A 25,225-nucleotide genomic window follows, 5' to 3' on the forward strand; every position below is an offset into this window, starting at 1 on the left:
ATTTTTGCGACTGTTTAAACTTTGTATCCTTTTGTTCATGTGTTACTGACCAGTGAAAACACCCATCACCATTTACCCTATCGTAACCTTTCATAATTCCGAAGCCTTCTATCACCTCACCTTCTCAGCTATACTAAAAGTCTCTGTTCATTCCTGTTCATTTCTAGCAAATCTATGCTGCAGTATTCTTTTTTTAATTATTCATTTATGGGATGTGGACTTCGCTGGCTGGGCCAGTATTTGTTGCCTGTTTCTAGTTGCCCTTGAGAAGGTGGTGGTGAGCTGCCTTCTTGGACCGCTTCAGTCCATGTGGTGTAGGTACACCCTCAGTGCTTTTAGGGAGAGAGCTCCAGGATTTTGGCCCAGCATCAGTGAAGGAACGATGATGTATTTCCAAGTCAGGATGGTGAGTGACTTGGAGGGGAACTTCTAGGTGATAGTGTTCCCATGTACCTGCTGCCCTTGTCCTTCTAGATTGCAGTGGTTGTGGGTTTGGAAGGTGCTGTCGAAGAAGCCTTGGTAAATTCCTGCAGTGCATCTTTTAGATGGTACACACTGCTGCCACTGTGTGTTGGAGGTGGAGGGAATGAATGTTTGTGGATGTGGTGCCAATCAAGTGGGCTGCTTTGTCCTGGATAGTGTCAAGCTTCTTAGTGTTGTGGGAGCTGCACTCATCCAAGCAAATGGGGATTATTCCATCACACTCCTGACTTGTGCCTGTTTACGGTGGATAGGCTTTGGAGAGTCGGAAGGTGGGTTACTCGTTGCACAATTCCTGGCCTCTGACCTGCTCTTGTCGCCACAGTATTTATATGGCTAGTCCAGTTCAGTTTCTGGAATTCTGTGCCAGAGTCAGCTACATGGGTGTAGTCAACACAATCACAAGTGATTGAATAGTCTAGTGACGCTCGATGTCAAAGTTCACACATCCATAATTATTAAATAATGTACTACAAGACATCTGGTGTCCATGGAGACATAGCCCTGCATGAGATCAAAATTCGTAAGTAAAGAAGACAGATAGAAATATTATGAAGAAAACAAAGACTTTGAGTTGAAATGTTCAGTTCCCCACTTTGCCCAGTTCCTAGTCTCAGTCATGTTGGTGTAAGGAAGTAGAAAATAAGAGGCCAGACATCTCGCGCAGTGGAGAAAGAGGAGGTGGAGGAAGAAAGATAGACTTATATTTACATAGTACCTTTCACCAGACATCTCAAAGCGTTTGATAGCCAATGAAGTACTCCTAAAGTGTAGCTATTGTTGTATTGGAGGAATCACAGGAGCCAATTTGTGAACAGAAAACTCCCGCAAACAACAATGTGATTAATGACCAGATAGTCTGCTTTTGTGACATTGATTGAGGAATAAATAGTAGCCAGGACACTTGGGACAACTCTCCTACGAGATGGTGCCAAGAGGTCTTTTGTGTCCACCTGAAAGGGCAGATGGGGCCTCAGTTTAACATCTCAACTGAAAGTCAGTACCTTCAACAGTGTAGCACTCCCTCCTGCACTAGGGTGTTGCCCTGAGTTTTTATGTTCAAAACTTGGAATAGTTCTTGACACACTGAGCTGTCAACTGAACCATGGCTGACATTGAAGAGAAAATAGGATTTGGCGGGGAGGGGATATGTTATTAAAGGGTTCCTATTGTGCACCCCCCACCAGTTGGCTCCAGTGTGGTATCGGAAGAAAAAGAGGCAGCAAATCAAACAAATAGCATATCCTAAAGAAGTAAACATAAATAAAAGAATAAACTGTATTGATAAGGTGACTTTCATAACCTCAGCTTGTCCCAACTGCTTCGCACCAAAACAGTTATTTTTGAAGCGCGCACACTTGTTTTGTAGGTCAACATAGCAAGCAGTTTCAAGGGCAGCAAGATCCCAAAAGCAGCAGTGAGATGAATGGTCAGTTAATCTGTTGAGTGGTGTTGGTTTAGGGATAAATCTAGGCCACCTATTGAGTAAATGGTCCACTCATTTTCAAAAAAAAAATCCATGGGATTTTCTACATCCACTAAAAAGGAAAATTGGGCTTGAGTTAACAACTCATCTGAAAGACAGCATTTCCAACAATGCAGCACTCCCTGAATACTACACTGAGGTGATAGCCTAGATCTGGAGTGGGGCTTGAACCCACAATCTTCTGACTCCTGCTGAGCCACACTGATATTTTGTCTGTAATTGCTGATCTCTCAAGTTTGTCACTGGATGGAGATTGCAGCTCCACATCTTGTTGCTGTGTAACCTAATGTTTTTTTTCTCCCCTCATGCCTTTCAGGAAGTAGAGAGCTGTGTTGTGTGTTGGAGCTGGATAGCCCGGTGCAGCTTAAAAGAACAAAACCTGTGGTGCCCAAGTCTCCAAATGGAAACTCAGAGCTGAAGTGGAATGAGGAGCTGATCTTGTAAGTGACCTGTGTCGTTATTCTTACAATAAGATGGAGAAACGTCAAAGGAGGAATGAGAAATTCCCAGTATCTTCCCACATTAAGATGGAAATTTCACTGTGACTCGGACATAGGAAAGCTTCTTCTCAGGTCCATGGGTAGGATTTTATGGCCGCCCGCCCGATGTATTTTTGGCAGAGGGAGGCTGGCAAGCCCACCACCTTCCCACCAGCCCCCAAGCTGTTGCCTATGACACAGTAGGAAGGTGGGAGCTGAAATCAGCAGCCTGCCGGCTATTTTTAAATAAATAATTAACAAACAATTGAGCCAAGCCAATTGACTGGAACAATACGCTGTCCACACCATCATATGGGCTGGTGTGGGCAGGCAGGAGGGAGTGGCCAGCCCGCTTTTTGAGGAAACTGCTTAAAAGGTGGAAAGGATTGGCGGGTGGGGGGCGGAAAGTACATCCTTTGGAGTTGCTCTGTACACATCAGAAGCACCTCTCTTCTCCAAGATGATAATCCCACCCCACCCCCACTTTGTTCTTTTCCACGTGGCCTCCAAAAGCCACCCCCATGCCCCTCGCTGGGCTCCCCGATCCCTCCCCTTCCAACACCACCACCCCCAACCCTCTTCTCTCTGGGATCCATGTCCTTTTTGTCCATGGCCCTCCTTGCAATTCTATTGGTGCCGCTGGGACTGCAATCTGATTGGCCTGCGGCTCTCGAGGGGCACAAGCACCACTCTCTGCTCGTTTAGCCCACCGGCAGCACATTTTGGCTGCGGGCTGGGCCACTTCAGGTGCCTTGGCTCCTGGCCAACTCTTCCAACCAGGAGCTTTGCAATAACACCGCCCCCCCCCCCCCCCCCCCCCCCCCCACCCTCCTCAACCCACCACACTCTGTGAAATCCAGCCTCATGGTTTTCCATATCTAACAATCCTAAAACCAGCTGCTTCCAAGCCATGTAGACTGTAAGCTCCAATCCCTGCTTTTAAGTTGGGGGAATATCCAGTCAATCAAGCTAATAGAAGGGAAGAGATTGTTGAAGAAACCAGGATAACTGTGAGATCATTGGCTTTGATGCTATTGCCCAGAAGGGTCCAAGCAACTGGCATCTCCAGGTCACTTCTGAAAAGCGTATGCAGGCGTGTAGAAATTGGAACGAGGGCAACAGCAGGCAATGGGTCCTGACATCGCCACTGACTGCCTCGGCTTTCAGATGCGCGAGATACCCAGAGGTTGATGGTGTGATTGTAGGTCCCCAAACATGACTTAAGAAGAAGGATCAACGAGCAGTTTCTAACAAAAGTCCTTGATTGGTGAGTGATGACCCAGTCACTGAATCTAATAAGGAGGGAGAGGACCATAGAGATATCGCAGTCTCAACAGGCAGCAGATGTAGGGGTCGGTATGTGCAGAGCAACCGTTGAGTGACAGTTTCAACTCTATTAAGTTGGCAGGTATTTATTTTTAAGTTACAGTCAATGTTATATTCTATGCTGATGATTACCTATGACCTTGCTTCCAATGAGAGTAATGGAATGTGATACTTAGCTTGTTCATTGCAATCATTTTTCAGACAAAAGCAAAATACTGAGGCTGTAAATCTGAAATAAAAACAGAAAATGCTGGAAAAACTCAGCAGGCCAGGCTGTGTCTGTGTAGAGAGGAATAGAGTTAACACTCAGGGCGATGACCTTTCATTAGAACAGTGATGGTGACGTGTGATGGTCAGTTTATTTCCAGGGATTCAGGAAGGTGGGAATTGCTGCACGATAAAAAACCAGGAATCATCTAGTTCACTTCTACCATTCCTGGTAGTCGCATGAAGCAATGATAGTGGAGCTGTTGACTAATCACACAGTTAATCTCCTATAGAGGCCGGGTTTGCAACTGGCGTTGTTGAATCGTTGGGGGTGGGGTGGGGTGGGGGTCGTGTGTGGGGAAGTGTGGGGAATGGGGTGGGCGGGGAATATAACACAGGACTGGTGGTGCCTGTTGTCTGTTCTTTGGTGTTCCTTCTCGTAGATCCTGATAGCTGTCGCCTGCTGAAGCTCCATCTGTGCAGAGATAGAAGTTGCAGTATTTTAACTTTTTCCCATGTATTGGCATTACGACAGCAATTAGCCAGCCAGAGTATTATCAAACCAGACTGAAATCCCAAACCTCAGCTCGTTTACTCACCAGTGAAAGCAGTGACTCAGTCTAACACAACAAACACTATTTAGTAGGCTTTGGCTCAATGGAAATTGCAAGTTATTTTTGGGATTTCTTAAAGCTGGAACAGTTTTATCAGCAGCTACAGGCATTCCAACATCTGTCGCTGCTTTTACCCTGAAAGAGGATGAGTGATGGTTAAAATCTGCAATGGGTAATTTTAGAGAGAAATTTCTAACATACTAACTCATTGTGGCCTTGCTTAACCAGTTTTGATTAAACCCTGTGCTGATTATTAAGGGGCTGTGAATCACCCCACCTGGTGATGTTGTTCTCAAACCTTTATAAAGGCTTTAAAATGCCCTCATGGAGATGCTTAATTCCACTGCTCCCCCCCGCCACCCGCCCCGTTCAGTCAGCTGGATAGGGGTTCTGGTGTAGAGTATTTAATCGTGGCCACAAACAGGCAAACTGCAAGTTACTGAGTTTGATTAAACACCTCAGGCATTGGAAGAAGGAATGAGATACACTTCTTCGCACCATAGAGGGTAAAATGGTTCCAGACATAGTCAAATTGGAGCTAATATAACATACGCTGAAGCTACTGTTGACTCGACAAAATATCATCTGTACAAACCAATATTCCTCTCGTATATGTAACCAGCAACAGATGTATGACATTTAATGCACTTGGCATAGGAAAACTCTTTTTGTCTATTTTAGCTGTTTTCTTTCCAGATGAATCATGTGCACTATAAGTGGAGCACACCTGCAGCTACAAATTGGACAATTCAGATCAGTTCAGATTTAGCAATGATTCCAAGCCTGGCCTGGGAAGTCACACTGATGTCCCACTCTGCCATCAAGTAAGTAGGATGCAAGCTTGCTCTGGCAATCTTGCATCGAGCTATGGTCTCACTCTCACCTAGACTGCGAACTGGGCAAAGTGATCAAGCAGAAGCCCTGGTCTTCGTCCAAGGGAGGAGAGGTGCCTTGAAAACCCAAAAGGAATCCTTAATGTCCATTGGGAATGAGCCTTTTTTCTATTTTGAATCTGTCACTGATCAGTATGGGCAGGCTGGAGAACCTGCAGAAGAAAGGAGAACAGTTTAGAATGGAAATGTTTAATTTTTCTTTGTGTTCGCTTTGAGATTGAGAATTTAGAATTGTAGAGTCTTACAACATAGGAGGCTATTCAGCCCATTGTTCCTGTGCTGGCTCTTTGGAAGAACTATCCATTTTTTTTAATCCTTTCATGGGATGTGAGCATCACTGGCAGGGCCAGCATTTGGTAGCTATCATTAGTTGCCTTTGAGAAAGTAGTTCTGAGCTGCCACCTTGACCCGCTGCAGTCCATCTGGTGTAGGTACACCCACAGTGCTGGTAACCAATTTGTTCCAATCTTCTGAACTCTTCCTATAGTGTGCAGATTTCATTGCATCTGCACTGGAGCTTGAAAAACTAGCCATTTAGTTCCATTCATTTAACATATTTTATAAAGAATAGGAGCAGGAATAGGCCATTCAGCCCTTCAAGCCTACTACTTCAGTGCGATCATGGCTACTCTTCTACCTCAACACCACTTCCTGTCATAAACTCACAAGTACCAATGCTGACAATTTTGTTTTAAAAATCTATTACTGCAATAAACATAAGGATGAGGTAAGCACAGTGCTCTTTGTTAAAAGTACTGCAAAAGCAAACTCGCAAACTCATTCATGTTTTAAAATCCCTCTGTGGCCTTGCCTTCCCTATCTCTAGTAACATCCTCCAGCCCTAAACCCTCGAGGTCTCTGTACTCCCCCAATTCTGGAGTCTTGCACATCCCCAACTTTAATCAATCCACCATTGGTGGAGCCGAGGCTCTGGAATCGAATCCCCCAGCCAAAACCCCTCCACCTCTCTCTCCTAACTCCTTTAAGGCAGTCCTTAAAACCCACCTCTTTGAACAAGCTTTTGATCACCTAATATCTGCTTATGTAACTCAGCATTAAATCTTATTTGAGGATGCATGAGCAAAATTTTTTTTAAATTTAATGGAGTGTGGGAATTATTGGCTGGGCCAGCATTTATTGCCCACTCCTAGTTGCCTTTGTTCATAGGGCATTTAAGAGTTAACCACATAACTGTGAGTCTGGAGTCACATAGGGAACCAGATGGGTTTTTACAACCATCATTGCATTCCAGATTTTTATTGGATTCAAATTCCACCATCTGCTGTGACGGGATTCAAACCTGGGTCCCCAGAGCATCATCCTAAGTCTCTGGATCGCTAGTCTAGCAACATTGCCACTGCACCATCACCTCCCCATAATGGAAAGCAAGAACAGTGAGTGTGTATGCCCAAGCTCCCGACAGCTCAGGGACATTCACAATACAGTAAATTAAATGCTAAATAGAGAGAAAACACAAAAGATCCAGTGAATGAATCGCTCATATTTTTCAGAATCTAAAATAAGCTCTCTGTTGCATACTTAAAACATCAAATTGCGCTTTCTGGTGTGTGTTCGAGAATCTAATAAAGCAGGTAGGAATCCACTCACTACATGTGTGCACACATACGTGTGAAACACTGTAACGCAAAACTGAACAGAGAATGCTCAAAATATTCAGCAGCTCAGGGTACATCTGTGGAGAGAGAGAAAGAGTGTTAATGTTTTTAGGTCTGTGACCTTTTGTCAGAACTGGAAAAAGCTAGAGATGGGATGGTGTAAGATGTAATGCTATTAGTGATCTCACTGACCAGATGATGGTATTGCAGCCTTACAAAGAACTATTGGAAAGAACTGCCCATGAATGTAAGCAATTTGACAGGAATTGGTGCTAAAATAGAATATTCCTGAGTCCACAGATCCTAATGCAATGATTTCCTGTCTGTGTAAGATGCAGCAAAACCGTAAACATGCTTCCTTTAAACGGGCTTATGACTCTGCATCACTTGGAAGCAGAGAAAGTTCCAGAGAGGTTTGGAGCATTTGTGGGTGCACTGCTATTTTGTGATTTCACCAGGAATCGGCAGTCGAGGTGGTGACTGCTGACGGAGACTGAAAATCCATTTTAAGCAGTTAGCGAATGTGCAAGTTTCAAAAGACATTCGGTACTCTAAAAGGTTAACCTGCTGTGTTTCATTTCAGTGATGTGTGCCAGTGGCAAAACACTGGCTTTGGCACTTTTTCTTCAATGCAGCTCACTGCTGAGGTGTACATTTCTGAGACTTGTAAGTTTATTGGGTGATTTGAGGATCTGTCGGTTTCAGGGTCAAACCTGTGGATTGAAGGTCACAACCGGGGGAGTGTGGAGTCAAGATTAAAGCAGTTTGTCACATTGTAAACAAAACCATGGTTCATCTAAAGTTACCCTTTTGGCATTAGGAAGCGGTCTGCTTAACAAGCCTCTGCCAGTGTCACCCTAATTGCCACTGGGGAGAGCGTGAACCCAGCCTCTGTTTCATCATCCCTTCTGGGGCAGAGGTTTTAATCTCTGCTTGGCAACCTCGTCTACGTTTGGAAATCCATGGTGCAGAATAGTGTGGGTGGGGCAATGCCCTCACTCTTGCTGGCACGAGTTGAGATACCAAGCTGCGGTCGACCTGATGTTCTGACGGCTGGCTGTTGCTCAGGACTGTATTTTGGTTCTTTGCACAACACCGTAACACAATCCTAACTTCTGACAGTCCATTTAAGTTCAGGAAATTGTAGCGACTTTTCAGTTTGGCTCCATAGGCTTATAGAGTCATAACAGTACTGAAGGAGGCTATTTAGCCCTTCGGGGCCATGCTGGCTCTTTGTGGAGGAAATCAGTCAGTCCCATTCTCTAGCTCTATCCCCATAGTCCTGCATGTGTATTTTCCTCAAGGTGCCTATCCAATTTCCAATAAGGATTTGAAATCTTTAATTGTCACTTCCACTGCCCTCATAGTCAGCAAGTTCCAGGTCCCTACTGTCTGCATATAAAAAAAATTCTTCCTTGTATCCGCTCCCCTCCCCCCCCCCCCCCCCCCCCAAGTATCTCTTGACCAAAGCCTTAAATATGTGTCCCCTAATCCTTGTACCATTCGCTAATGGGAACAGCTTTTCTTTGTCTACCAGGGACCTTTAATTATCTGAAGATATCTATCACCTACCCAACCTGCTAATATGGTCGAATGACATTTATTACGACTTCTTATTGGTGTTAGAACAGTAGTAGCCTGACAAGAGTTTTCATTAACTCCTTAACTCCTGCTCAAGGAATTGTCCAGGTTTTGCCACCATTTGTGGCTTAGCTGTTAACAAGGCTTGAATTTGGTTACATGGATGCCATTGGCTATCCCACCTGGGTCTTGAATTCTTGTAAGGATAAATAAGATCATCACTGTTGACACTGCTAACAGATCCAGCGGCCAGATATCAGTAAATCGCAGCGTGAGTATGTTGCTCAGCCGAAAATGGGCAGGAATGGCAGTGGTTTGAGGATTTGATGATACTGCCTGTCTAAAACTGGAGAGGATATTGTGAACTGATAAGCAGCAGGGTGAACTAAAAGCAGTTAGAAGCCTATCGCAATGAAACAATCTGACCTGAGGAACTAACAGCATCACAGAACAAGTGCGATGAACTGTATTAGGCTTCACTACAATTTTACCTGGAAAAACTCAGCAGGTCTGGCAGCATCGACGGAGAAGAAAAGAGTTGACGTTTTGAGTCCTCGTGACCCATCGACAGAACTGAAGGGTCATGAGGACTCGAAACGTCAACTCTTTTCTTCTCCGCCGATGCTGAGTTTTTCCAGGTAATTCTGTTATTGTTTTGGATTTCCAGCATCCGCAGTTTTGTGTTTTTATTTCACTACAATTTTACCTATTCTGCCAAAAGGCTACAATTAGTCCGGTGACAATATACTTATTGGAAAGAGTGGCTGTGTGATTTCAGAACTCTGTAACAGGCAGGCCCTGTGAAAATTACTTACTTCTGGAAGAGCTGGGCCTTAGGGTCGCCTGAAATATTCTTCGTCTGGGTGGTGAACACTCTCTCCCGCATCCTGTGCAGCCAAAATTAACATTGCAGGTACAAGTAGGATGGTATCGGCTGTCATCTACCCATTTCCTTAAATCATAAAATCACACAGCACAGGAAGAGGCCATTTAGCCCATTGTGCCTGTGTTGGTTCTTTGAAAGACCTATCCAATTAGTTCCACTCACCTTGCTCATCAGCTTTGTCTTGCAATGCATGTTGTGATATTAGAGTTCCCTCACTGTTAATCTCTTTAGTAATGTGATGTGTTTTGTGTTCTTTGCTAGTGAGCTGGGAGCAAGAAGCAAGGAGATGAAAGTGAAGATTGTGGAAAAGTCAGAGCAAAGTGAGAGTAAGTGTTTGCTTGGAGCAAGAAAATCCACATTAACAATAAGCTTAGATACACCAACAAACCTTGTACTCAGTAGGCTAATTAGGAAAGAAGGAAAGAGAGAGCTTGCATTTATATCGCAACTTTCACTACCTCAGGATGTCTCAGAATGCCTTTGTGTTATGAAATGTTTGAAGCACAACCAAATTGTGCACAGCAAGCTCCCAGAAACAGCAATGTGATGATGAACTGATAGTATTTTTTAATGATGTTAGTTGAAGGATAAATATTGGCCAGGACACTGGGGAGAGCTCCCCTGCCATTTCTCAAATGGTGCTGAGAGATCTTTAATATTCAGCTGAGTGGGCAGATAGAACTTCAGTTTAACATTACATCTGAAAGAAGATACCTCCAACAGTGCAGCACTCCCTTGATACTGCAGTGGAGTGTCAGTCTTGATGTTGTGCTGAAGTCTCTGGAGTGGCACTTGAACCCACAACCTTCTGACTCAGAGTTGAGAATTTAATGATCATGTGGATTATGAGGCACTGAACATGGACAAGTTTGGGGCATTATTCTGCTCTTACTCATGCTTACCGTTACCCCTCCATGTTTCTTCAATAACATTGAGGGATACTTGTAACTCTGAGACTTGCATCTCAATCCCAAATTTCCTGGTCATCCAGGTGAGTTTTGCATGATCCCATTTCCATGTAATCTAATGTCCAACAGTCCAGACAGACCAAACTGAATTTCCAATCCATTCCATTATTGAAATGTGGGCAATGCCAAATTTCCTTTTGTGCATACTGTACAACTAATCTACAGTGTTGAAGTCTTTAATACAATTTTCCACTGGTTGACAGAACTGGAGTGTGGGTTCTTAATGGGTGGGCTCATGCCTTCTCTCTGGTTTCATGGGTGGGTGAGAAAATCACCAGGAATATCACTGTCACTAAAAAGTGACAAAGAGCTGGTTGGCACAATGCTTTCATGGATTGATGGACTGTGCCAAGTGGTGAGGAGACATGAATTTGCAATATGTCAATGTGACAATCTTGGTTGGGTTATCAGAGGGAGGTGAAGCAGCAAAACATTCAGGCTGTGTGAAGAGCCGGAGGCCTGTCCTGCACAGCTTCCAGTGATGGGTGAGTGGCAGTAGTCGAATATAAGTAGGATTCACATAGCCCTGTTCATTCTTTTGCAGGCATACTGTTAGGGCAGAGTGTGATCCCGCTGGATTTACCTCGGAGATCCCCTTCTGGATATCATAATTTAGCATTAGCAGCCACTCCAGGGATATCAAACACTGCTACTGGATCAGTTTCACTGGAGGTAAGCTAACTATCCTGAGTATAACTTTTAAAATTTATTTTTATTTTCCCCATTTCTGGGTCCTTTTATTCTCCTTTGTTGCAGCAGTATCTCCTTTAACCAGGCGATGCTGGATTTCTCTGGAAGATCCAGTCGTGCTCTCCAATTGAAAAATTCAAAACTCTCTTCTCCGTTCATTTTTGATGCGAATTTGCAAATAGCTGATGCAACATATAAACTTCTCCAGACCACAAAGATCTTTCATTTAACAGGTGCATCTGCCTCTTAGCAATGACTAGGAAAGTAAGTTCACACTGAATATGATGGCTGAAGGCAAGGCTTACTGAATGTAACAAGCGAATGACACACTCTACTAATCACACCCGGATTCTGGGTTCAATCCACGGTGTATGCAGAGCTCAGCTGTAATGCTCTGTACAGTTGAATTGCTTGCCAACACTCACCATCTAGGCTCATTCATAAAGAATAGGGTACCATAAAATGGGGTACGGTAACATAGTGCTTAATTTATAAAACCAATAATCCAAAGGCCTGGAGACATGGGTTCAAATCTCGCCATGGCTTGTATCACTAATAGTGGTGATGAAATTACTGGATTATTGTAAAAATCCACACGGTTCCCTTTGCCCTTTTGGAAAAGAAAACTTGCCAATCTTACTTGGTCTGACTGAGGCCAAACTAGTATTGTATACAAGGTTCAAAATAGCCTCCTTGCTTTTGTACTCTATGCCCCTATTAATAGAGCCTAGGATAATGTATGCTTTATTAACCATTCTCTCAACCTGTCCTACTACCTTTATGCACATATGCTCCTGCACCCTCTTAAGTGTTGTATCCTTTATTTTATATTGTCTCTCCAGTTCTTCGTATTGAACTTCATCTACCATTTGTCCACCCATTCCATCAACTTATCTATGTCCTTTTGAAGTTCTACATTATTCTTCTCACAAATTGCAATGCTTGCAACTTTCATATTATCTGCAAATTTTGAAATTGTGCCTAGTACACTATCTAGGTCATTAACATATATCAGGAAGAGCAAGGGTCCCAACACTGACCCCTGGGGAACTCCACTACTAATCTTCCTTCAATCCGAAAAGCATCGGTAACCACTGCTCTCTGTTTCCTGTCTGTCATGATTGAAGGTATAACCTTTCCAACTGCCTATTAGAGGTCATGTGATCGTTCTTCACGAATATAGCGAAGTTGAAGCAATTGACTGAGCACTACGATGTTGGAGACACGCTCAATGACATGTTGTGGGACTGGTTAGTTTGTGGCACTCACGATGATGCCATTCAGCACCGCTTACTGACAGAAGTTATCGATTTGAAGTGCACCGTGGAAATAGCACTCGCCGTGGAAAGTGTTGCAAGGGACTCACAGGCTTTACAGAGTGTGCAACATGGTGCCATTTTTCACGTGGAGTGAGGGGAACCTAATGCCGGGCATGGTGCAAAAACCAGAGACCACAGCAGCAAAGCGAGAGGCAGTCCCTCCTGCTCGATAATCGAAAAGGCCTAATGGAAGCATTTCAGCAGCAGCTCCAAAGTTAATCTGTTACAGATGTGGGGGTAACCATGTACCGGACACCTGCAGATTCAAGGAGGCACAATGCCATTACTGCCATAAGAAATAAAGCAATGCAGGGTGAAATCGAGACAGCCCTTGAGATAGCAGACCAAAATGATTGAAGTGAATAATATAACAGAACCTGAAGCTGACGATACCAATACCTACTCCCTGTACAATGTCAAAGCAGTAAAAACTGAACCAATAAAGTGAATGGGAAGCCACTGCTCATGGAGTTGGATACAGGAGCCTCAACCACAGTGGTGGGAGAACACACATTTAAATACCTAAATGAAGGTGCCCAGCCACTGAATCTGGAGTAAACCATGGCCCAATTGAAAACATACACTGGAGAATCAATATAGGTAAATGGCATCGCCACAGTGCCTGTGTCCTATAGGCAACAGACAGCCCAGCTTTCAGTGATCATAGTGACAGGTGAAGGACCTAGTCTTCTGGGCTGAGACTGGTTACAAAAAATTAAACTCAACTGAAATATTTCAAGTGAGAACAGGAGGAATTCCTGAGCTGCTAAAGATATACGAAGGTGTATGTTGTGATGAATTGGGAAAGTTAGAAGGCTTGCAAGCAAAAATATATGTAGATCTGGGGGCGACACCCCGTTTCTTTAAGGCCAGACCTGTGCCTTGTGCCCTAAAGGAGAAGGTTGCAGAATTGTGCCACTTACAGAAGCTAGGCATCATCCAATCAGTCCAATTTTCAGAAAGGGCAGCGCTCATAGTCCCTATGATGAAACCTGACCAAACTATTCATATTTGTGGGGACTGCAAATTGACAAGGCAACTAAACTAAATAAATATCCTATCCAGAGGATAGACAACTTGTACGCAAAGCTAGCTGGAGGCAAATCCTATACCAAACTGGACATGAATCATGCATATCAACAGCTAGAGCTGGATAGCATGTTCAGACGGTCTGTAACCATCAACACACACAAGGGCCTGTATCAATATACACACCTACCCTTTGGAGTATCTTCTGCATGTGCAATCTTCCAAAGCACCATGGAATCTTTTGCAAGAACTCCCCCAAGTAGTAGTATACCTAGATGATGTTCTGATCACAGGGTCAATGGAAGCCGAACATTTGGCCAACTGAGAAGAGGTTTTAAGAAGGTTCTTGGAAGCCGGTGTACGATTAAAGGAAAAGAAATGTACATTCCAAGCACCAGAAGTCACTTACCTGGGTCACCGGGTGGATGCCATGGGATTGCATCCAATAGAGGAGAAAGTTAGGGCAATCAAAGAGGTGCCCTCTCCGTCCAGTGTAACTGAACCCAAGTCTTTTTTGGGCACGATCAATTATTATAGCCACTTCATGCCAAACTTGTCAACAGTGTTATCACCATTATACTTGTTATTAAAAAAGAATCATTGTTGGTCATGGAAATCCCAACATGAAGAAGCCTTTGTGAAAGTTAAGAAGTTATTACATTCACCATGTCTACTGGTATGTTATGACCCTTCAAAAGAATTAATATTAACCTGTGATGCATCTCCTTATGGTGCGGGAGCTGCGTAATCACACAGGATGGAAGCTGGTTCTTAAAGGCCATTTAGCTATATCTCCAGAACCCTTTCTGCAGCGGAGAAGGGTTATTCACAACTAGAAAAGGAAGGTTTTTCAGTAATATTTGGAGTGAAGAAATTCCATCAGTATCTGGATGGACATTTCACCATAGTGTCGGACCATAAACCGCTAATGGTTTTATTCGGTGAGGATAAAGTCATTCCGCCAATAGCCTCAGCAAGAATTCAATGTTGGGCTTTGGTATTATCTGCTTATGAGTATACCTTTATGCACTATCCGGGTGTGCATATTGCAAATGCGGAAGAACTCAGTCGTTCTCCATTACCAGATAGCATTGTGCCATAAGATGTTGTGCTTGTGCCGAATTTCTTGGACTCTTCACCTGTGTGTGCAAAGCAAATAAGGAATTGGACGAACAGAGGTCCAATTTTGTCGAAAGTCCGAAACCTTGTATTGCAAGGGTGGCCGAATTCTCCAGTGTCTCATGAGATAAGACCATTCCATGCTGACAGAAGAGAGTTAAGTTGTCAAGATGGAATCTTGATGTGGGGACCAAGAGTCGTCATCCCTTCGCAAGGAAGAGAACCACTCTTGGCATAGCTTCACAGTGTGCATCCAGGCATATCGAAGATGAAAATGCTTGCGCAAAGCTATGTCAGGTGGCCAGGCATAGACAGTGACATTGAAAGCATGGTCAGGCACTGTCTCCAGTGTTAGTAACAACAGAAGTTGTCTGTTTCAGCTCCACTGCATCCATGGGAGTGGCCTGGCTGACCCTGGATTAGAATACATGTTGATTATGTAGGTCCATGCTCGTTCATCAGGAACGCACAATCAGTGGGCCTGGAAACAGACGGGAAATGGGCCTCCGACTGCGATTGTGATTTCACGGCGGTTGGGCCAATTAACGGCCAGCCAGCATGAAACTCGTGCTGAAATGCTCAGCAGTGACGGGGTGGGGGCAGGAAGAGGGCAGGCACTGAGGGAGTGGGTGAGCGCTTCTAGTGAGCTCCTTGAAGGCAGACAGCTGCCCCAGCGAGCTGCAGACCTCCACAGAATGAAAGAAACGACAAAAATGCTGAAAAATATGTCCATGCAGCACAATCAAGCACCCGATAGCATATCTCATAAACAGATAGTCCCCAGATATCTCTCCTTATTTTGTTTCCCCACAGAGACTTCATCCTGCCCTGGATCAAGGTTTGAGTAAAAATGTGAAAGCGGCTGGGAGAACGTCCCGTCTGCAAACTGTAAACGTGGACAGGCCACGAAAAATCGCTGTTGATTGTATCGTTAATGGGCTTAATCATCGGTGGGTGTGCTTCCAACTGTTGCGCGTAGTCGCTGAGTGAAATATCACAAGAGTGCGCAATGACATCAGGGGACGCTCGCCCGACGTCATCTCGCATTATTTCACGTCTGTTCAGGTCAGGCATGCGCCCGCCCGCAGACACAAAATTCGGGCCCATATTTTTATTGATTGTGGATGGACTTGTATGAAGTTAGATCATCGACATCGAGCGCAACTATTGAAAAGCTACATCAATGTTTTAATATACATGGCCTACCGGAAGTCACTGTTTTGGATAACAGTACAGTCTTTACTAGTACCGAATTTCAGAGATTCATGAGTTTAAATGGAATCAAGAATGCTAAACAGCACCATATCATCCCTCATCAAATGAGTTAGCTGAAAGAACAGTGCAAACTTTCAAATCTGGAATGAAGAGGTTATCCGAAGGTACTCTAGAAACTCAACTTTCCCACTTCCTTCTCAATTATCGTATGATGCCTCAACACCATCTGAATTATTGATGAAATGCCGCCTACATACAAGGTTAAGTCTTAAACTTACAGGGGAAGGTAGAGAAGAATCAGAACAATCAAAAATTGAATCCCGATATTCGTAGCAAAGCTTGAAGATTTACTGTAGGAGATACAGTTTTCATGCAGAATTTTGGAAGTAGACCTTGTTGGGTTCCCGGTATAATTGTCCAAGAAACTGGTCCCTTGTCATTCCAAATGGAAGAACAAATTGTCCAAAAACAGGTGGGTCATCTTAGAGTAGAGAGACTTTACAACAACCAGGTATTACGCCTGTGGTTAACGCCAAACTATTAATCCCTGAGGTGACAGATCGACCTAGAATAGACATACCTAATGTCTCTGTCGAGTTGCCTAACCCTGAACTGCTACTTTCTAATAATGTACCTGCTGCTGCAGTTCCTGATCATGTCGAGCCAGTGAGAGAACCTCTCGTGGTAGAGCTACGCCACTCTAACCAAATAAGAAAACCACCTCAGAGACTTAATCTTTCATCACTTGACCTGTATATATGTATATGTTGTGGATTAAAATGTTCTTTGTAAATAGGAAATGTAAAAAAATAAAAGGGGAGGAAATGTAGTGATTGAAGGTATAACCTATTCTGCAGCCTATTAAGGGTTACGTGATTGTTCTTGATGAATGAGTCCTTAGCGCGGGTAATCCAGGGGATGTGGCTTTCTAGTCATGGACCTGGTTCAAGCATGTAGCTTCTAAAAGAGCTCTATGTATTAAAGCTATCTGTTTCAAGTAGAAACTTGTCTGGTACATCAGGTCATTACACTGTCACTCAGCCAGTTTTGTATCCCTGTTGCTACTCTCTCTTTTATTCCATGAACTATAGCTTTCCTCACAAGTCTGTTATGTGGCACTATATCAAATGCCTTTTGGAAGTCCATGTGCACCATATTGGCCACATTACCCTCATCAACTCTCTCTGTTACCTCTTTGAGAAACTCCAGCAAGTTAGTTAAACACAATTTTCCCTTAACAAATCTGTGCTGGCTTTCGTTAATTAATCCACATTTGTCCATGTGACGATTAACTTTGTCCCAAATTATTGTTTCTAGAAGTTTCCCCACCACCAAAGTTCAACTTCAAAGGGAGGAAAATAGAGCCATTTAGTGATAAAACAATGTTTTTTTTTCCAGTTGAGTTACATAGAACCTACAGATTCTAAGACAGCCCAGTCACTAGTCCCTGTGCGAACAACTATGACCCCTACAAAAAAGATTGAAATGGATCGAACCATAATGCCTGATGGAACGATAGTGACAACTGTAACAACCATCCAATCCCGGCCCAAGATGGATGGAAAGATGGGTAAGATTCCAATTTCTATTTGTGCTCATTTTGGTGAAGTGATGCCAACTCCTCCAGCTATGAATTGGAAAGTTTAGTTTTGGGGTTTAGTTCTGTCCAGCCATGCACACAAGAAATAGGCGCAGGAGTAGACCTTAAGGCCCACGAACCTGCTCTGCCATTCAATGTGATCATGGTTAATCTTGGTCTTTAACTCCACTTTCCTTCTTGCTCTTCGTATCCCATGATTACCCGAGAGACCAAAACTCTGTCTATCTCAGCCTTAAATGTAATCAACGATGGAGCATCCACAATCCTCTGGGAGACAATTCCAAAGATTCACAACCCTTTGAGTGAAATAATCTCTCCTCATCTCAGTCCTAAATGATCGGCCCCTTATCCTGTGACTGTGCCCCTGGGTTTTAGGTTCCATGGGGAACAATCTTTCAGTGCCTACCTATCCAGCCCCTTCAGAAGCTTGAATGAGAGCACCTCTCATTCTTCTAAACTTCAGAGAATATAGGCCCAATTTACTCAAACTCTCATACTTGAGAAGCAAATTGAAAAAAGTCTGTTTTTCAAACTCTGGATTGAAGACTGCGCTGTCCGTGAAGCGGTCCGATCTCGCAAGCGCCCATTTGTCTTTGTTTTGAAATGCTCAGTCAGGTCGGATTCATGCAGCTTGACCATAATTCCCAAACATGAGAGAGAATGATAAACAGATTTACCTCATTGTTCTATCGTCATAGAGCGAATATGCCTGTGTTTCCATGGTGACTGGTGTGTTTGTTTTGGCCAATTGCAAAGCTGTGACAAAGGGGTGGGATTAAAGTATTGTTCATAAGGCCTGTGAATATATAACTGCAGTCACATGGAATTAGAGACAGTGTTTGTGAGGCTCACAGGAAGAGAAGCAATAGCGTGAATCCAGCTTGTTGATGAGTAGCTTTGTCCTTGCAAACACATTGCACAAATGTATCTATTGTTATGGCAGATTCAGGTAGGGTTCTGGTTCCACAAAAAAATAAACATGACAAAATTTTTGTGTAAGTAGTTTAGAAAAGAACAGAAAACATATTAGGAACAGCCAAAGGCCATTAAATCTAACACATTTGTCCATTTTTATTCAAACAACCCCAATACGCCTCAGTCTCTTCCCCACAAGCTCACCTCTGTCAATAGTGTTCACTGATAATTTGCTGAACATGTTGATTGCACTTTGGGTGAAAGGTATGTTCCACTGACCGACTTCTTTTTTCTCCAACATTTGTTTTACCTCCTGCCTCCTGTCTCCTGTCATTTGAGGCCCTTTGACGAAGCAACTTGCATTTACATGGTGCCTTTAATAAAGCAAAAATGCTTCACAGGAGAATCAGATAAAAATTAACATTAAGCCTAGGAAGGAGACATTAGAACAGGTGAGACAAACCTTGATTAAACTGGTAGGTTTTAAGGAGCATCTTAAAGGAAGAGAGAGCAAGAGAGGTAGCATATTGAACTCACCTAGAACACTTTGTCAACCTTTTCAACATCTTAAAGAAAACTCCAGCACATCAAAGTCTCCATTTTCACAAGTCCAACTTCTTTAACTTTTCCTAAAATGTCATTATTCCAGAACTTGATCACTATGCCTTGTGGGGTCAGAATTAGAGGCTATATGATTCTTCCAGTATCTCTAGACTGAGCAGGGTGGTGGGTTGAGGGGGGACATCACCACGGGATTCCTGCACATTATTGCAATTTGCAACTCCTGTAGCTGTTGGGAAGGACAAGGTCAGAATTGGCTGAGAGGCATCCTCAGGGTGAATCACCTACCAACACTTGCTGTAAAAGCTCACTCAGGAGGAATGGTCACTTGGGTGAAACACTGGACAACTGAGCACGTGTATTTGTGTCTGGATTGACTCTTTTGTTCCATACATCCTAGAAGTAGTGTACTATAACACCCTTGGTGTGTTGGATAGAGTCTTTCTATGGTTCAGTAGGAAAGTACTTTCTCCAGGCCTCCAATGTCTGCTCACCTTCTCTGTGTTCTTTAGCCACATATTCAGCCATTAGGTTTATAGACCCCTCCCCTCTCCGGCTTCAACTCCCATGCTTCAGTGTACTAGGCAGTTTGTTAATACTGTAGAATATTTGATGGGGGAAATGTTCAGTTTTGACCTTGATACCTAGTTCTGATCCCCAAATATCAAAAAGGATTTAGAGGCACTGGAGAAGGTGCAAAAAAGATCTACAACAATAATACCAGAACTGAGAAGCTCTACTCATCCGAAAAGATTGAACAGACTGGGGCTCTTTATTCCTGGCAAAACCTGACAGAGTTCTTTAAGATTATGATAGGTCTTGATTGGCTAAGCATAGAGAAGATGTTTCCACTTGTGAGGGAGATCAAAACCAGGAGTCATAAATTTAAGATATTAACGAATAATTCCAATAGGTCAGGAAGTCACTGCTTGAAAGGGGTGGTGTAGTATAATGGAATATGACAGACTAAGTCTCATAAAGGGTTAACTGTAGTAGTCTGTAATGCCATAGAGGGAAGTGACATGTACTCATGATCTGGGAGTGTCTAGGAAAAAGTAACCTGGAAAGAAGTTAGTGTAAGGGGGTTGGTTCTCATAACTGTAAATATGTTACAATAAAGTTAAGAGTGTTTGCAGCTAACTGTCTTCAGGAGTTATTGAAACTATTCCAACCGAACAACTCAATAATATAGGTGGTAGAGGCAGAAACCCTTATAACCTTTATTGGATATACACTTGAAGTGTCTTAACTCACAAGGCTATGGAACAAGAGTTGGAAAGTGGGATTAGGCTGAATGGCTACTTGCCGTCCAACACAGACATGAGGGGCCGAATGGCCGCCTTCCATGCTGCAAATTTCTATGATTCTGGGGAATTCAACAGAAACTGTTTTACCCAAGGATTGGTTAAAATAGGGACCCTGCTACCACAAGGAATAGTTTAGGTGATCAACATAGATTGATTTAAGGGGAAGCCAGATATGTACATGAAAGGAAAAGGAAAAGTAGGTTATGTTGATCAGATGAAATAAGTGGAGGCTCATGTGGAGGATAAACACCTGCATGGACCAAGTAGGTCAAATGGTCTGTTTCTGTGCTGTATCTTCAATGTAACTCTGTATAAAGCAGTTTATCTATCCTTCCAACTAGGTATCATTAACATTCACCGTACCCATGGCAGCCACCACTTGAGCTCAAATGCAGTTGAGCTCAAACACATCCAGAGCCTCTTGAATACAGTAACATAACCAATTCTGTCTGCCACCCACAGATTCTCCTACGCGGTCACCCTCAAAGGTGGAAGTAACAGAGAAGAAGTCCATCAAGATGGATGACAGCCCTGTAAATCTGTCTCACAATAACGGTAAATTCACATGTTCTTTTGGAGTGTGTTCTGCTTGTTTGATTTTGAGGATAATGGTGTTGGGAGGCATACTGGGACTTCTGCCACTTTAGGGAGTTTGGGGGTCATTTTAACTGTTTTCAATAGTGATACTGGATCCCTCCCCGTTGCATTGTAGTCATGACCTTCAATGGCAAGGAAAAGTGGGCAGTGGTGTATAGTAGGTGACCAATCCAATATTGTTTAGGACAGAATTGCCAGATGTTAAAATGACCCACTATGTGTTTCAGCAAGGCTCTTTTGTTTTGAAGATCTCTAGCTCCATTGAACTTTCCAAGCCAAAAGGGCAGAACTGCTATGTGCCCTCTGGCAATGGCGCCTTAGAAGCAGCCATGTATCTTCATTGCTCAGTGAATCTTTCCAGTGAAATAGCTGAGACGGAGAGACCAGGAAGGTTCCAGGTTTGATGGCTGCACTGCATTGGGTCTGATGATCTTGGCCATGGTGGTTCTAAAGACCACTACCATTGGTGCCAGTGCCTCTGGGTCAGAAGAGGGTGAAGTCAGCTAGGATTTCCACTCCTGATTGCTATCCAATAACACCCAGTGAGGATATAGGTTTGTGTCATTCAGATGAGGACAGGCTGAGGCGCCCACACAGTCAAACAGCTAGCAATCAGTGTCTAATCTCACACATAAATAGGGCGAAGTAATGGAAGTCCAAAGTGTCTATGAAATTGTATACCAGTGAGGGGTCAACACCTAATGTAGAGGAACAAAGCTGAAAAAATTGTCAGAGGAATTAAATATATAATTTTAAATTGGTAAGATGACCAGTAGTATCTCTATTGGTTTTGACATAGTCACACTTGCAATGTGATCTCCCGGAGTAGTATTAATCACAAATAGTGGTCAAAGAAAAGTTTTCCAGATTTTCTCTAGATCATAAGAAGTAGGCCATTCAGCCCATTAAGTCTGCTCTGCCATTCAATGAGATCATAGCTGATCTAATAATCCTCAATTCCACTTTCCTGCCTTTTCCCTGTAACCCTTGATTCACTTACTGATTAAAAACCTGTCTATCTCAGCCTTCAATATACTTAATAACCCAGCCTCTACCACCCTCCATGGTAAAGAATTCCACAGATTGACTACCCTCTGAGAGAAGAAATTCCTCCTCATCTCTGTCTTAAATGGGCAACCCCTTACACTGAGATTATGCCCTCTGGTCCTAAACACTCCCACAATGGGAAGCAACCTCTCAGCATCTAAACTGTCAAGCCCCTTAAGAATCTTATATGTTTCAATAAGGTTGCCTCTCATTCTTCTAAACTCCAATGAGTATAGGCCCAACCTACTCAACCTCTCCTCATAAGAAAATCCCTCCATACCCAGGATCAACCTAGTGAACCTTCTCTGGACTGCCTCCAATGCCAGTATATATTTCCTTAGATAAGGGGACCAAAAATATTCACAGTATTCTATGTGTGGTCTAACTCGTGCCTTGTATGGTTTTAGCAAGACTTCTCTATGTTTACACTCCATCCCCTTTGAAATAAAGGCTAACATTCAATTTGCCTTCCCTATTACCTGCTGAACTTGTATGCTAGCTTTTTGTGATTCATACACGAGGACCCCCAAATCCCTCTGTGCTGCAGCTTCCCGCAGTCTTTCTCCATTTAAATAATATTCAGATCATTTATTCTTCCCGCGAAAGTGCATAACCTCACATTTTCCCACATTATATTCTATCTGCCAAGATTTTGCCCACTCACTTAACCTGTCTATATCCCTCTGTCGACTCTGTGTGTCATCCACCTATTTTTGTGTCTTCCGCAAACTTGGCGATAGTACATTCACTTCCCTCATCCAAGTCATTAATATGTATTGTAAATAATTGTGACCCCAGCACTGATCCCTGTGGAACTCCACTAGTTATAGGTTGCCATCCTGAAACTGCCCCCCTTATCCCAACTCTGTGTTCTATTAGTTAGCCAGTCCTCTATCTGTGCTAATATACTACCCCCAACACCATGGCCTCTTATCTTATTAAGTAGCCTTAAGTGCAGTATTTTATTGAATGCCTTTTGGAAATCTAAATATGTTATATTTACTGGTTCCCCTTTGTCTATCCTGCTTGTTACCTCCTCAAAACATTCTAGTAAATTTGTCAGACATGATTTCCCCTTCATGAAGCCATGCTGACCTTGCTTGATTATATTATGTATTTCTAAATGCTCTGCTATTAATACATCCTTTATAATAGACTCTAACATTTTCCCAATGACTAATGTTAAACTAACTGGCCTATAGTTACATGTTTTTTGTCTCCCTCCCTTTTTGAATAAGGGTTACATTGGCAGTTTTCCAATCCTCTAGAACTTTTCCAGAATCTAAGGATTCTTGGAAGATTACCACCAGTGCATCCACTATCTCTGTAGCTCTTTCCTTTAATATCCTAGGATGCAACCCATCAGGTCCAGGGGACTTATCAACCTTTAACCCCATTAATTTCCCTAGTACTCTTTCTCTTGTGATAGTTATTGTACTTATTTCCTCCCCCACTATTTTGTGCCTTGATTATTTAATACTTTTGGAATGCTATTAGTGTCTTCTACCATGAAGACTGATGCAAAGTATTTATTTAACTTCTTTGCCATTTCCTGGTTCCCCATTATTATTTCCCTGGCCTCATTCTCTAAGGGGCCTATGTTCACTTTGGTCTCCCTCTTCCTTTTTATATATTTAACGAAGCTCTTACTGTCTGTTTTTACATTACTTGCTAGTTTAGCCTCAAAGTTTATATTCTCCCTCTTTATTCATTTTTTGGTCATCTTTTGTTGGTTTTTAAAACTTGCCCAATCCTCTGGCTTACCACTAATCTTTGCCACATTGTATGTTTCTTCCTTCAATTTGATACTATCCTTAACTTCTTTGGTTAACCATGGTTGGTTTATCCCCTTCCTAGAATTCTCCTTCCTCACTGGGATACACCTTTGTTGTGAGTCATGAACTATTTTCTTAAACGTCTGCCATTGTTCATCAACCATTTTTTCTGCTAAACTCCTTTCCCAGTTCACTTCAGCCAACTCTGTCCTCATTCCTTTCCAATTACCCTTATTTAAGTTTAGCACAGTTGTTTCTGACCCAAGCTTCTCACTCTCAAACTGAATGCTAAATCTTACCATGTTATGGGCACTGTTTCCGAGGGGATCTTTTACTCTGAGATCATTTATTAAACCTGCCTCATTATACATTACCCAGATCCAAAATAACCTGATCCCTGGTTGGATCTACAACATATTGTTCTAGGAAACTGTCCTGAATACACTCTATGAATTGTTGCTCATGGCTACCTCTCTCAATTTGATTTTCCCAATCTACATGAAGAGTAAAGTCACCCATGATTAATGTACTGCCGTTTTTACATGCCCTCATTATTTCCAGATTTATTATCTGTCCTACAGTATAGCTACTGTTAGCGGGTCTATAGACTACACCCACCAGTGTTTTCTTCCCCTTGTTATTTCTTACCTCCACCACATGGATTCTACATTTCCGATCCAAGATAATTTCTTACTATTGTACTTATTCCATCTGGAACTAGCAAAGCTACCCCACCACCCTTTCCTTCCATCCTGTCCCTTTGAAAAGTCACCATACCGCTGAATATTTAGTTCCCAGCTTTGATCTCCTGGTAACCACATCTCTGTAATGGCTATAAGACCATTAACCTCTATTTGTGCCATTAATTCATTTATTTTGTTCTGAATACTATATGCATCTAATTAAAGAGCCATTAATTTTGCCTTTTTACCATTTTTTCCCCCTTCGACCCCATTTGCTGTTTTTTTTAATGTTTGTACACTTGCTCCCTTCTTGTCACACTCTGAGTATCATTACCTAAATAGCTGCCTTGCAATGCTGCCATAGCCTTTTACTTTGTAAGCCTACGTATCTCCTCTCCAGAACCCTCTCCCCATCTATTTGGTTTAAAGCCCTCTCTTAAAGCCCTAGTTATTTGATTCGCTTGGACACTGGTCCCAGCACAGTTCAAGTGAAGCCCATCCCACCAGAACAGCTCCCTTCTACCCCAGGACTGGTGCCAGTGCCCCATAAACTGAAACCCATTCCTCCAACACCAACCTTGGAATCACGCATTTAACTCCTTGACTTTATTTACCCTATGCCAGTTTGCTCGTGGCTCAGTTAATAATCCCGAGTTTAATACCTTGGAGGTTCTGCTTTTTAATTTAGCTCCTAACTATTTAAGTTCTTTCAGCAGAACTCCTTTCTAGTCCTATCAATGTCGTTGGTACAAACATGGATGACGACAACTGGATCCCTCCCCTCCCACTCCAAGTTCCTCTCCAGCCCTGAGGAGATGTCCTTAACCCTGGC

General features: G+C 43.0%; 1 protein-coding gene across 2 annotated transcripts in view; it reads left to right on the forward strand.

The window, feature by feature from the left end:
* The window catches only part of c2cd2l (c2cd2 like), a 124,403-nt gene that overhangs the window by 88,014 nt on the left and 11,164 nt on the right, over positions 1–25,225 (forward strand). For both annotated transcript variants that reach the window (XM_041174563.1, XM_041174564.1), the window contains exons 7-11: positions 2,283–2,406; positions 9,830–9,894; positions 11,081–11,208; positions 17,307–17,478; positions 20,754–20,846. In XM_041174563.1, coding sequence (XP_041030497.1) covers positions 2,283–2,406; positions 9,830–9,894; positions 11,081–11,208; positions 17,307–17,478; positions 20,754–20,846 — 582 coding nt within the window. The remainder of the gene's footprint in view (positions 1–2,282; positions 2,407–9,829; positions 9,895–11,080; positions 11,209–17,306; positions 17,479–20,753; positions 20,847–25,225) is intronic.

Source organism: Carcharodon carcharias, chromosome 25 (genome assembly GCF_017639515.1).
Source record: "Carcharodon carcharias isolate sCarCar2 chromosome 25, sCarCar2.pri, whole genome shotgun sequence".
In the NCBI taxonomy this organism is placed as follows: domain Eukaryota; kingdom Metazoa; phylum Chordata; class Chondrichthyes; order Lamniformes; family Lamnidae; genus Carcharodon; species Carcharodon carcharias.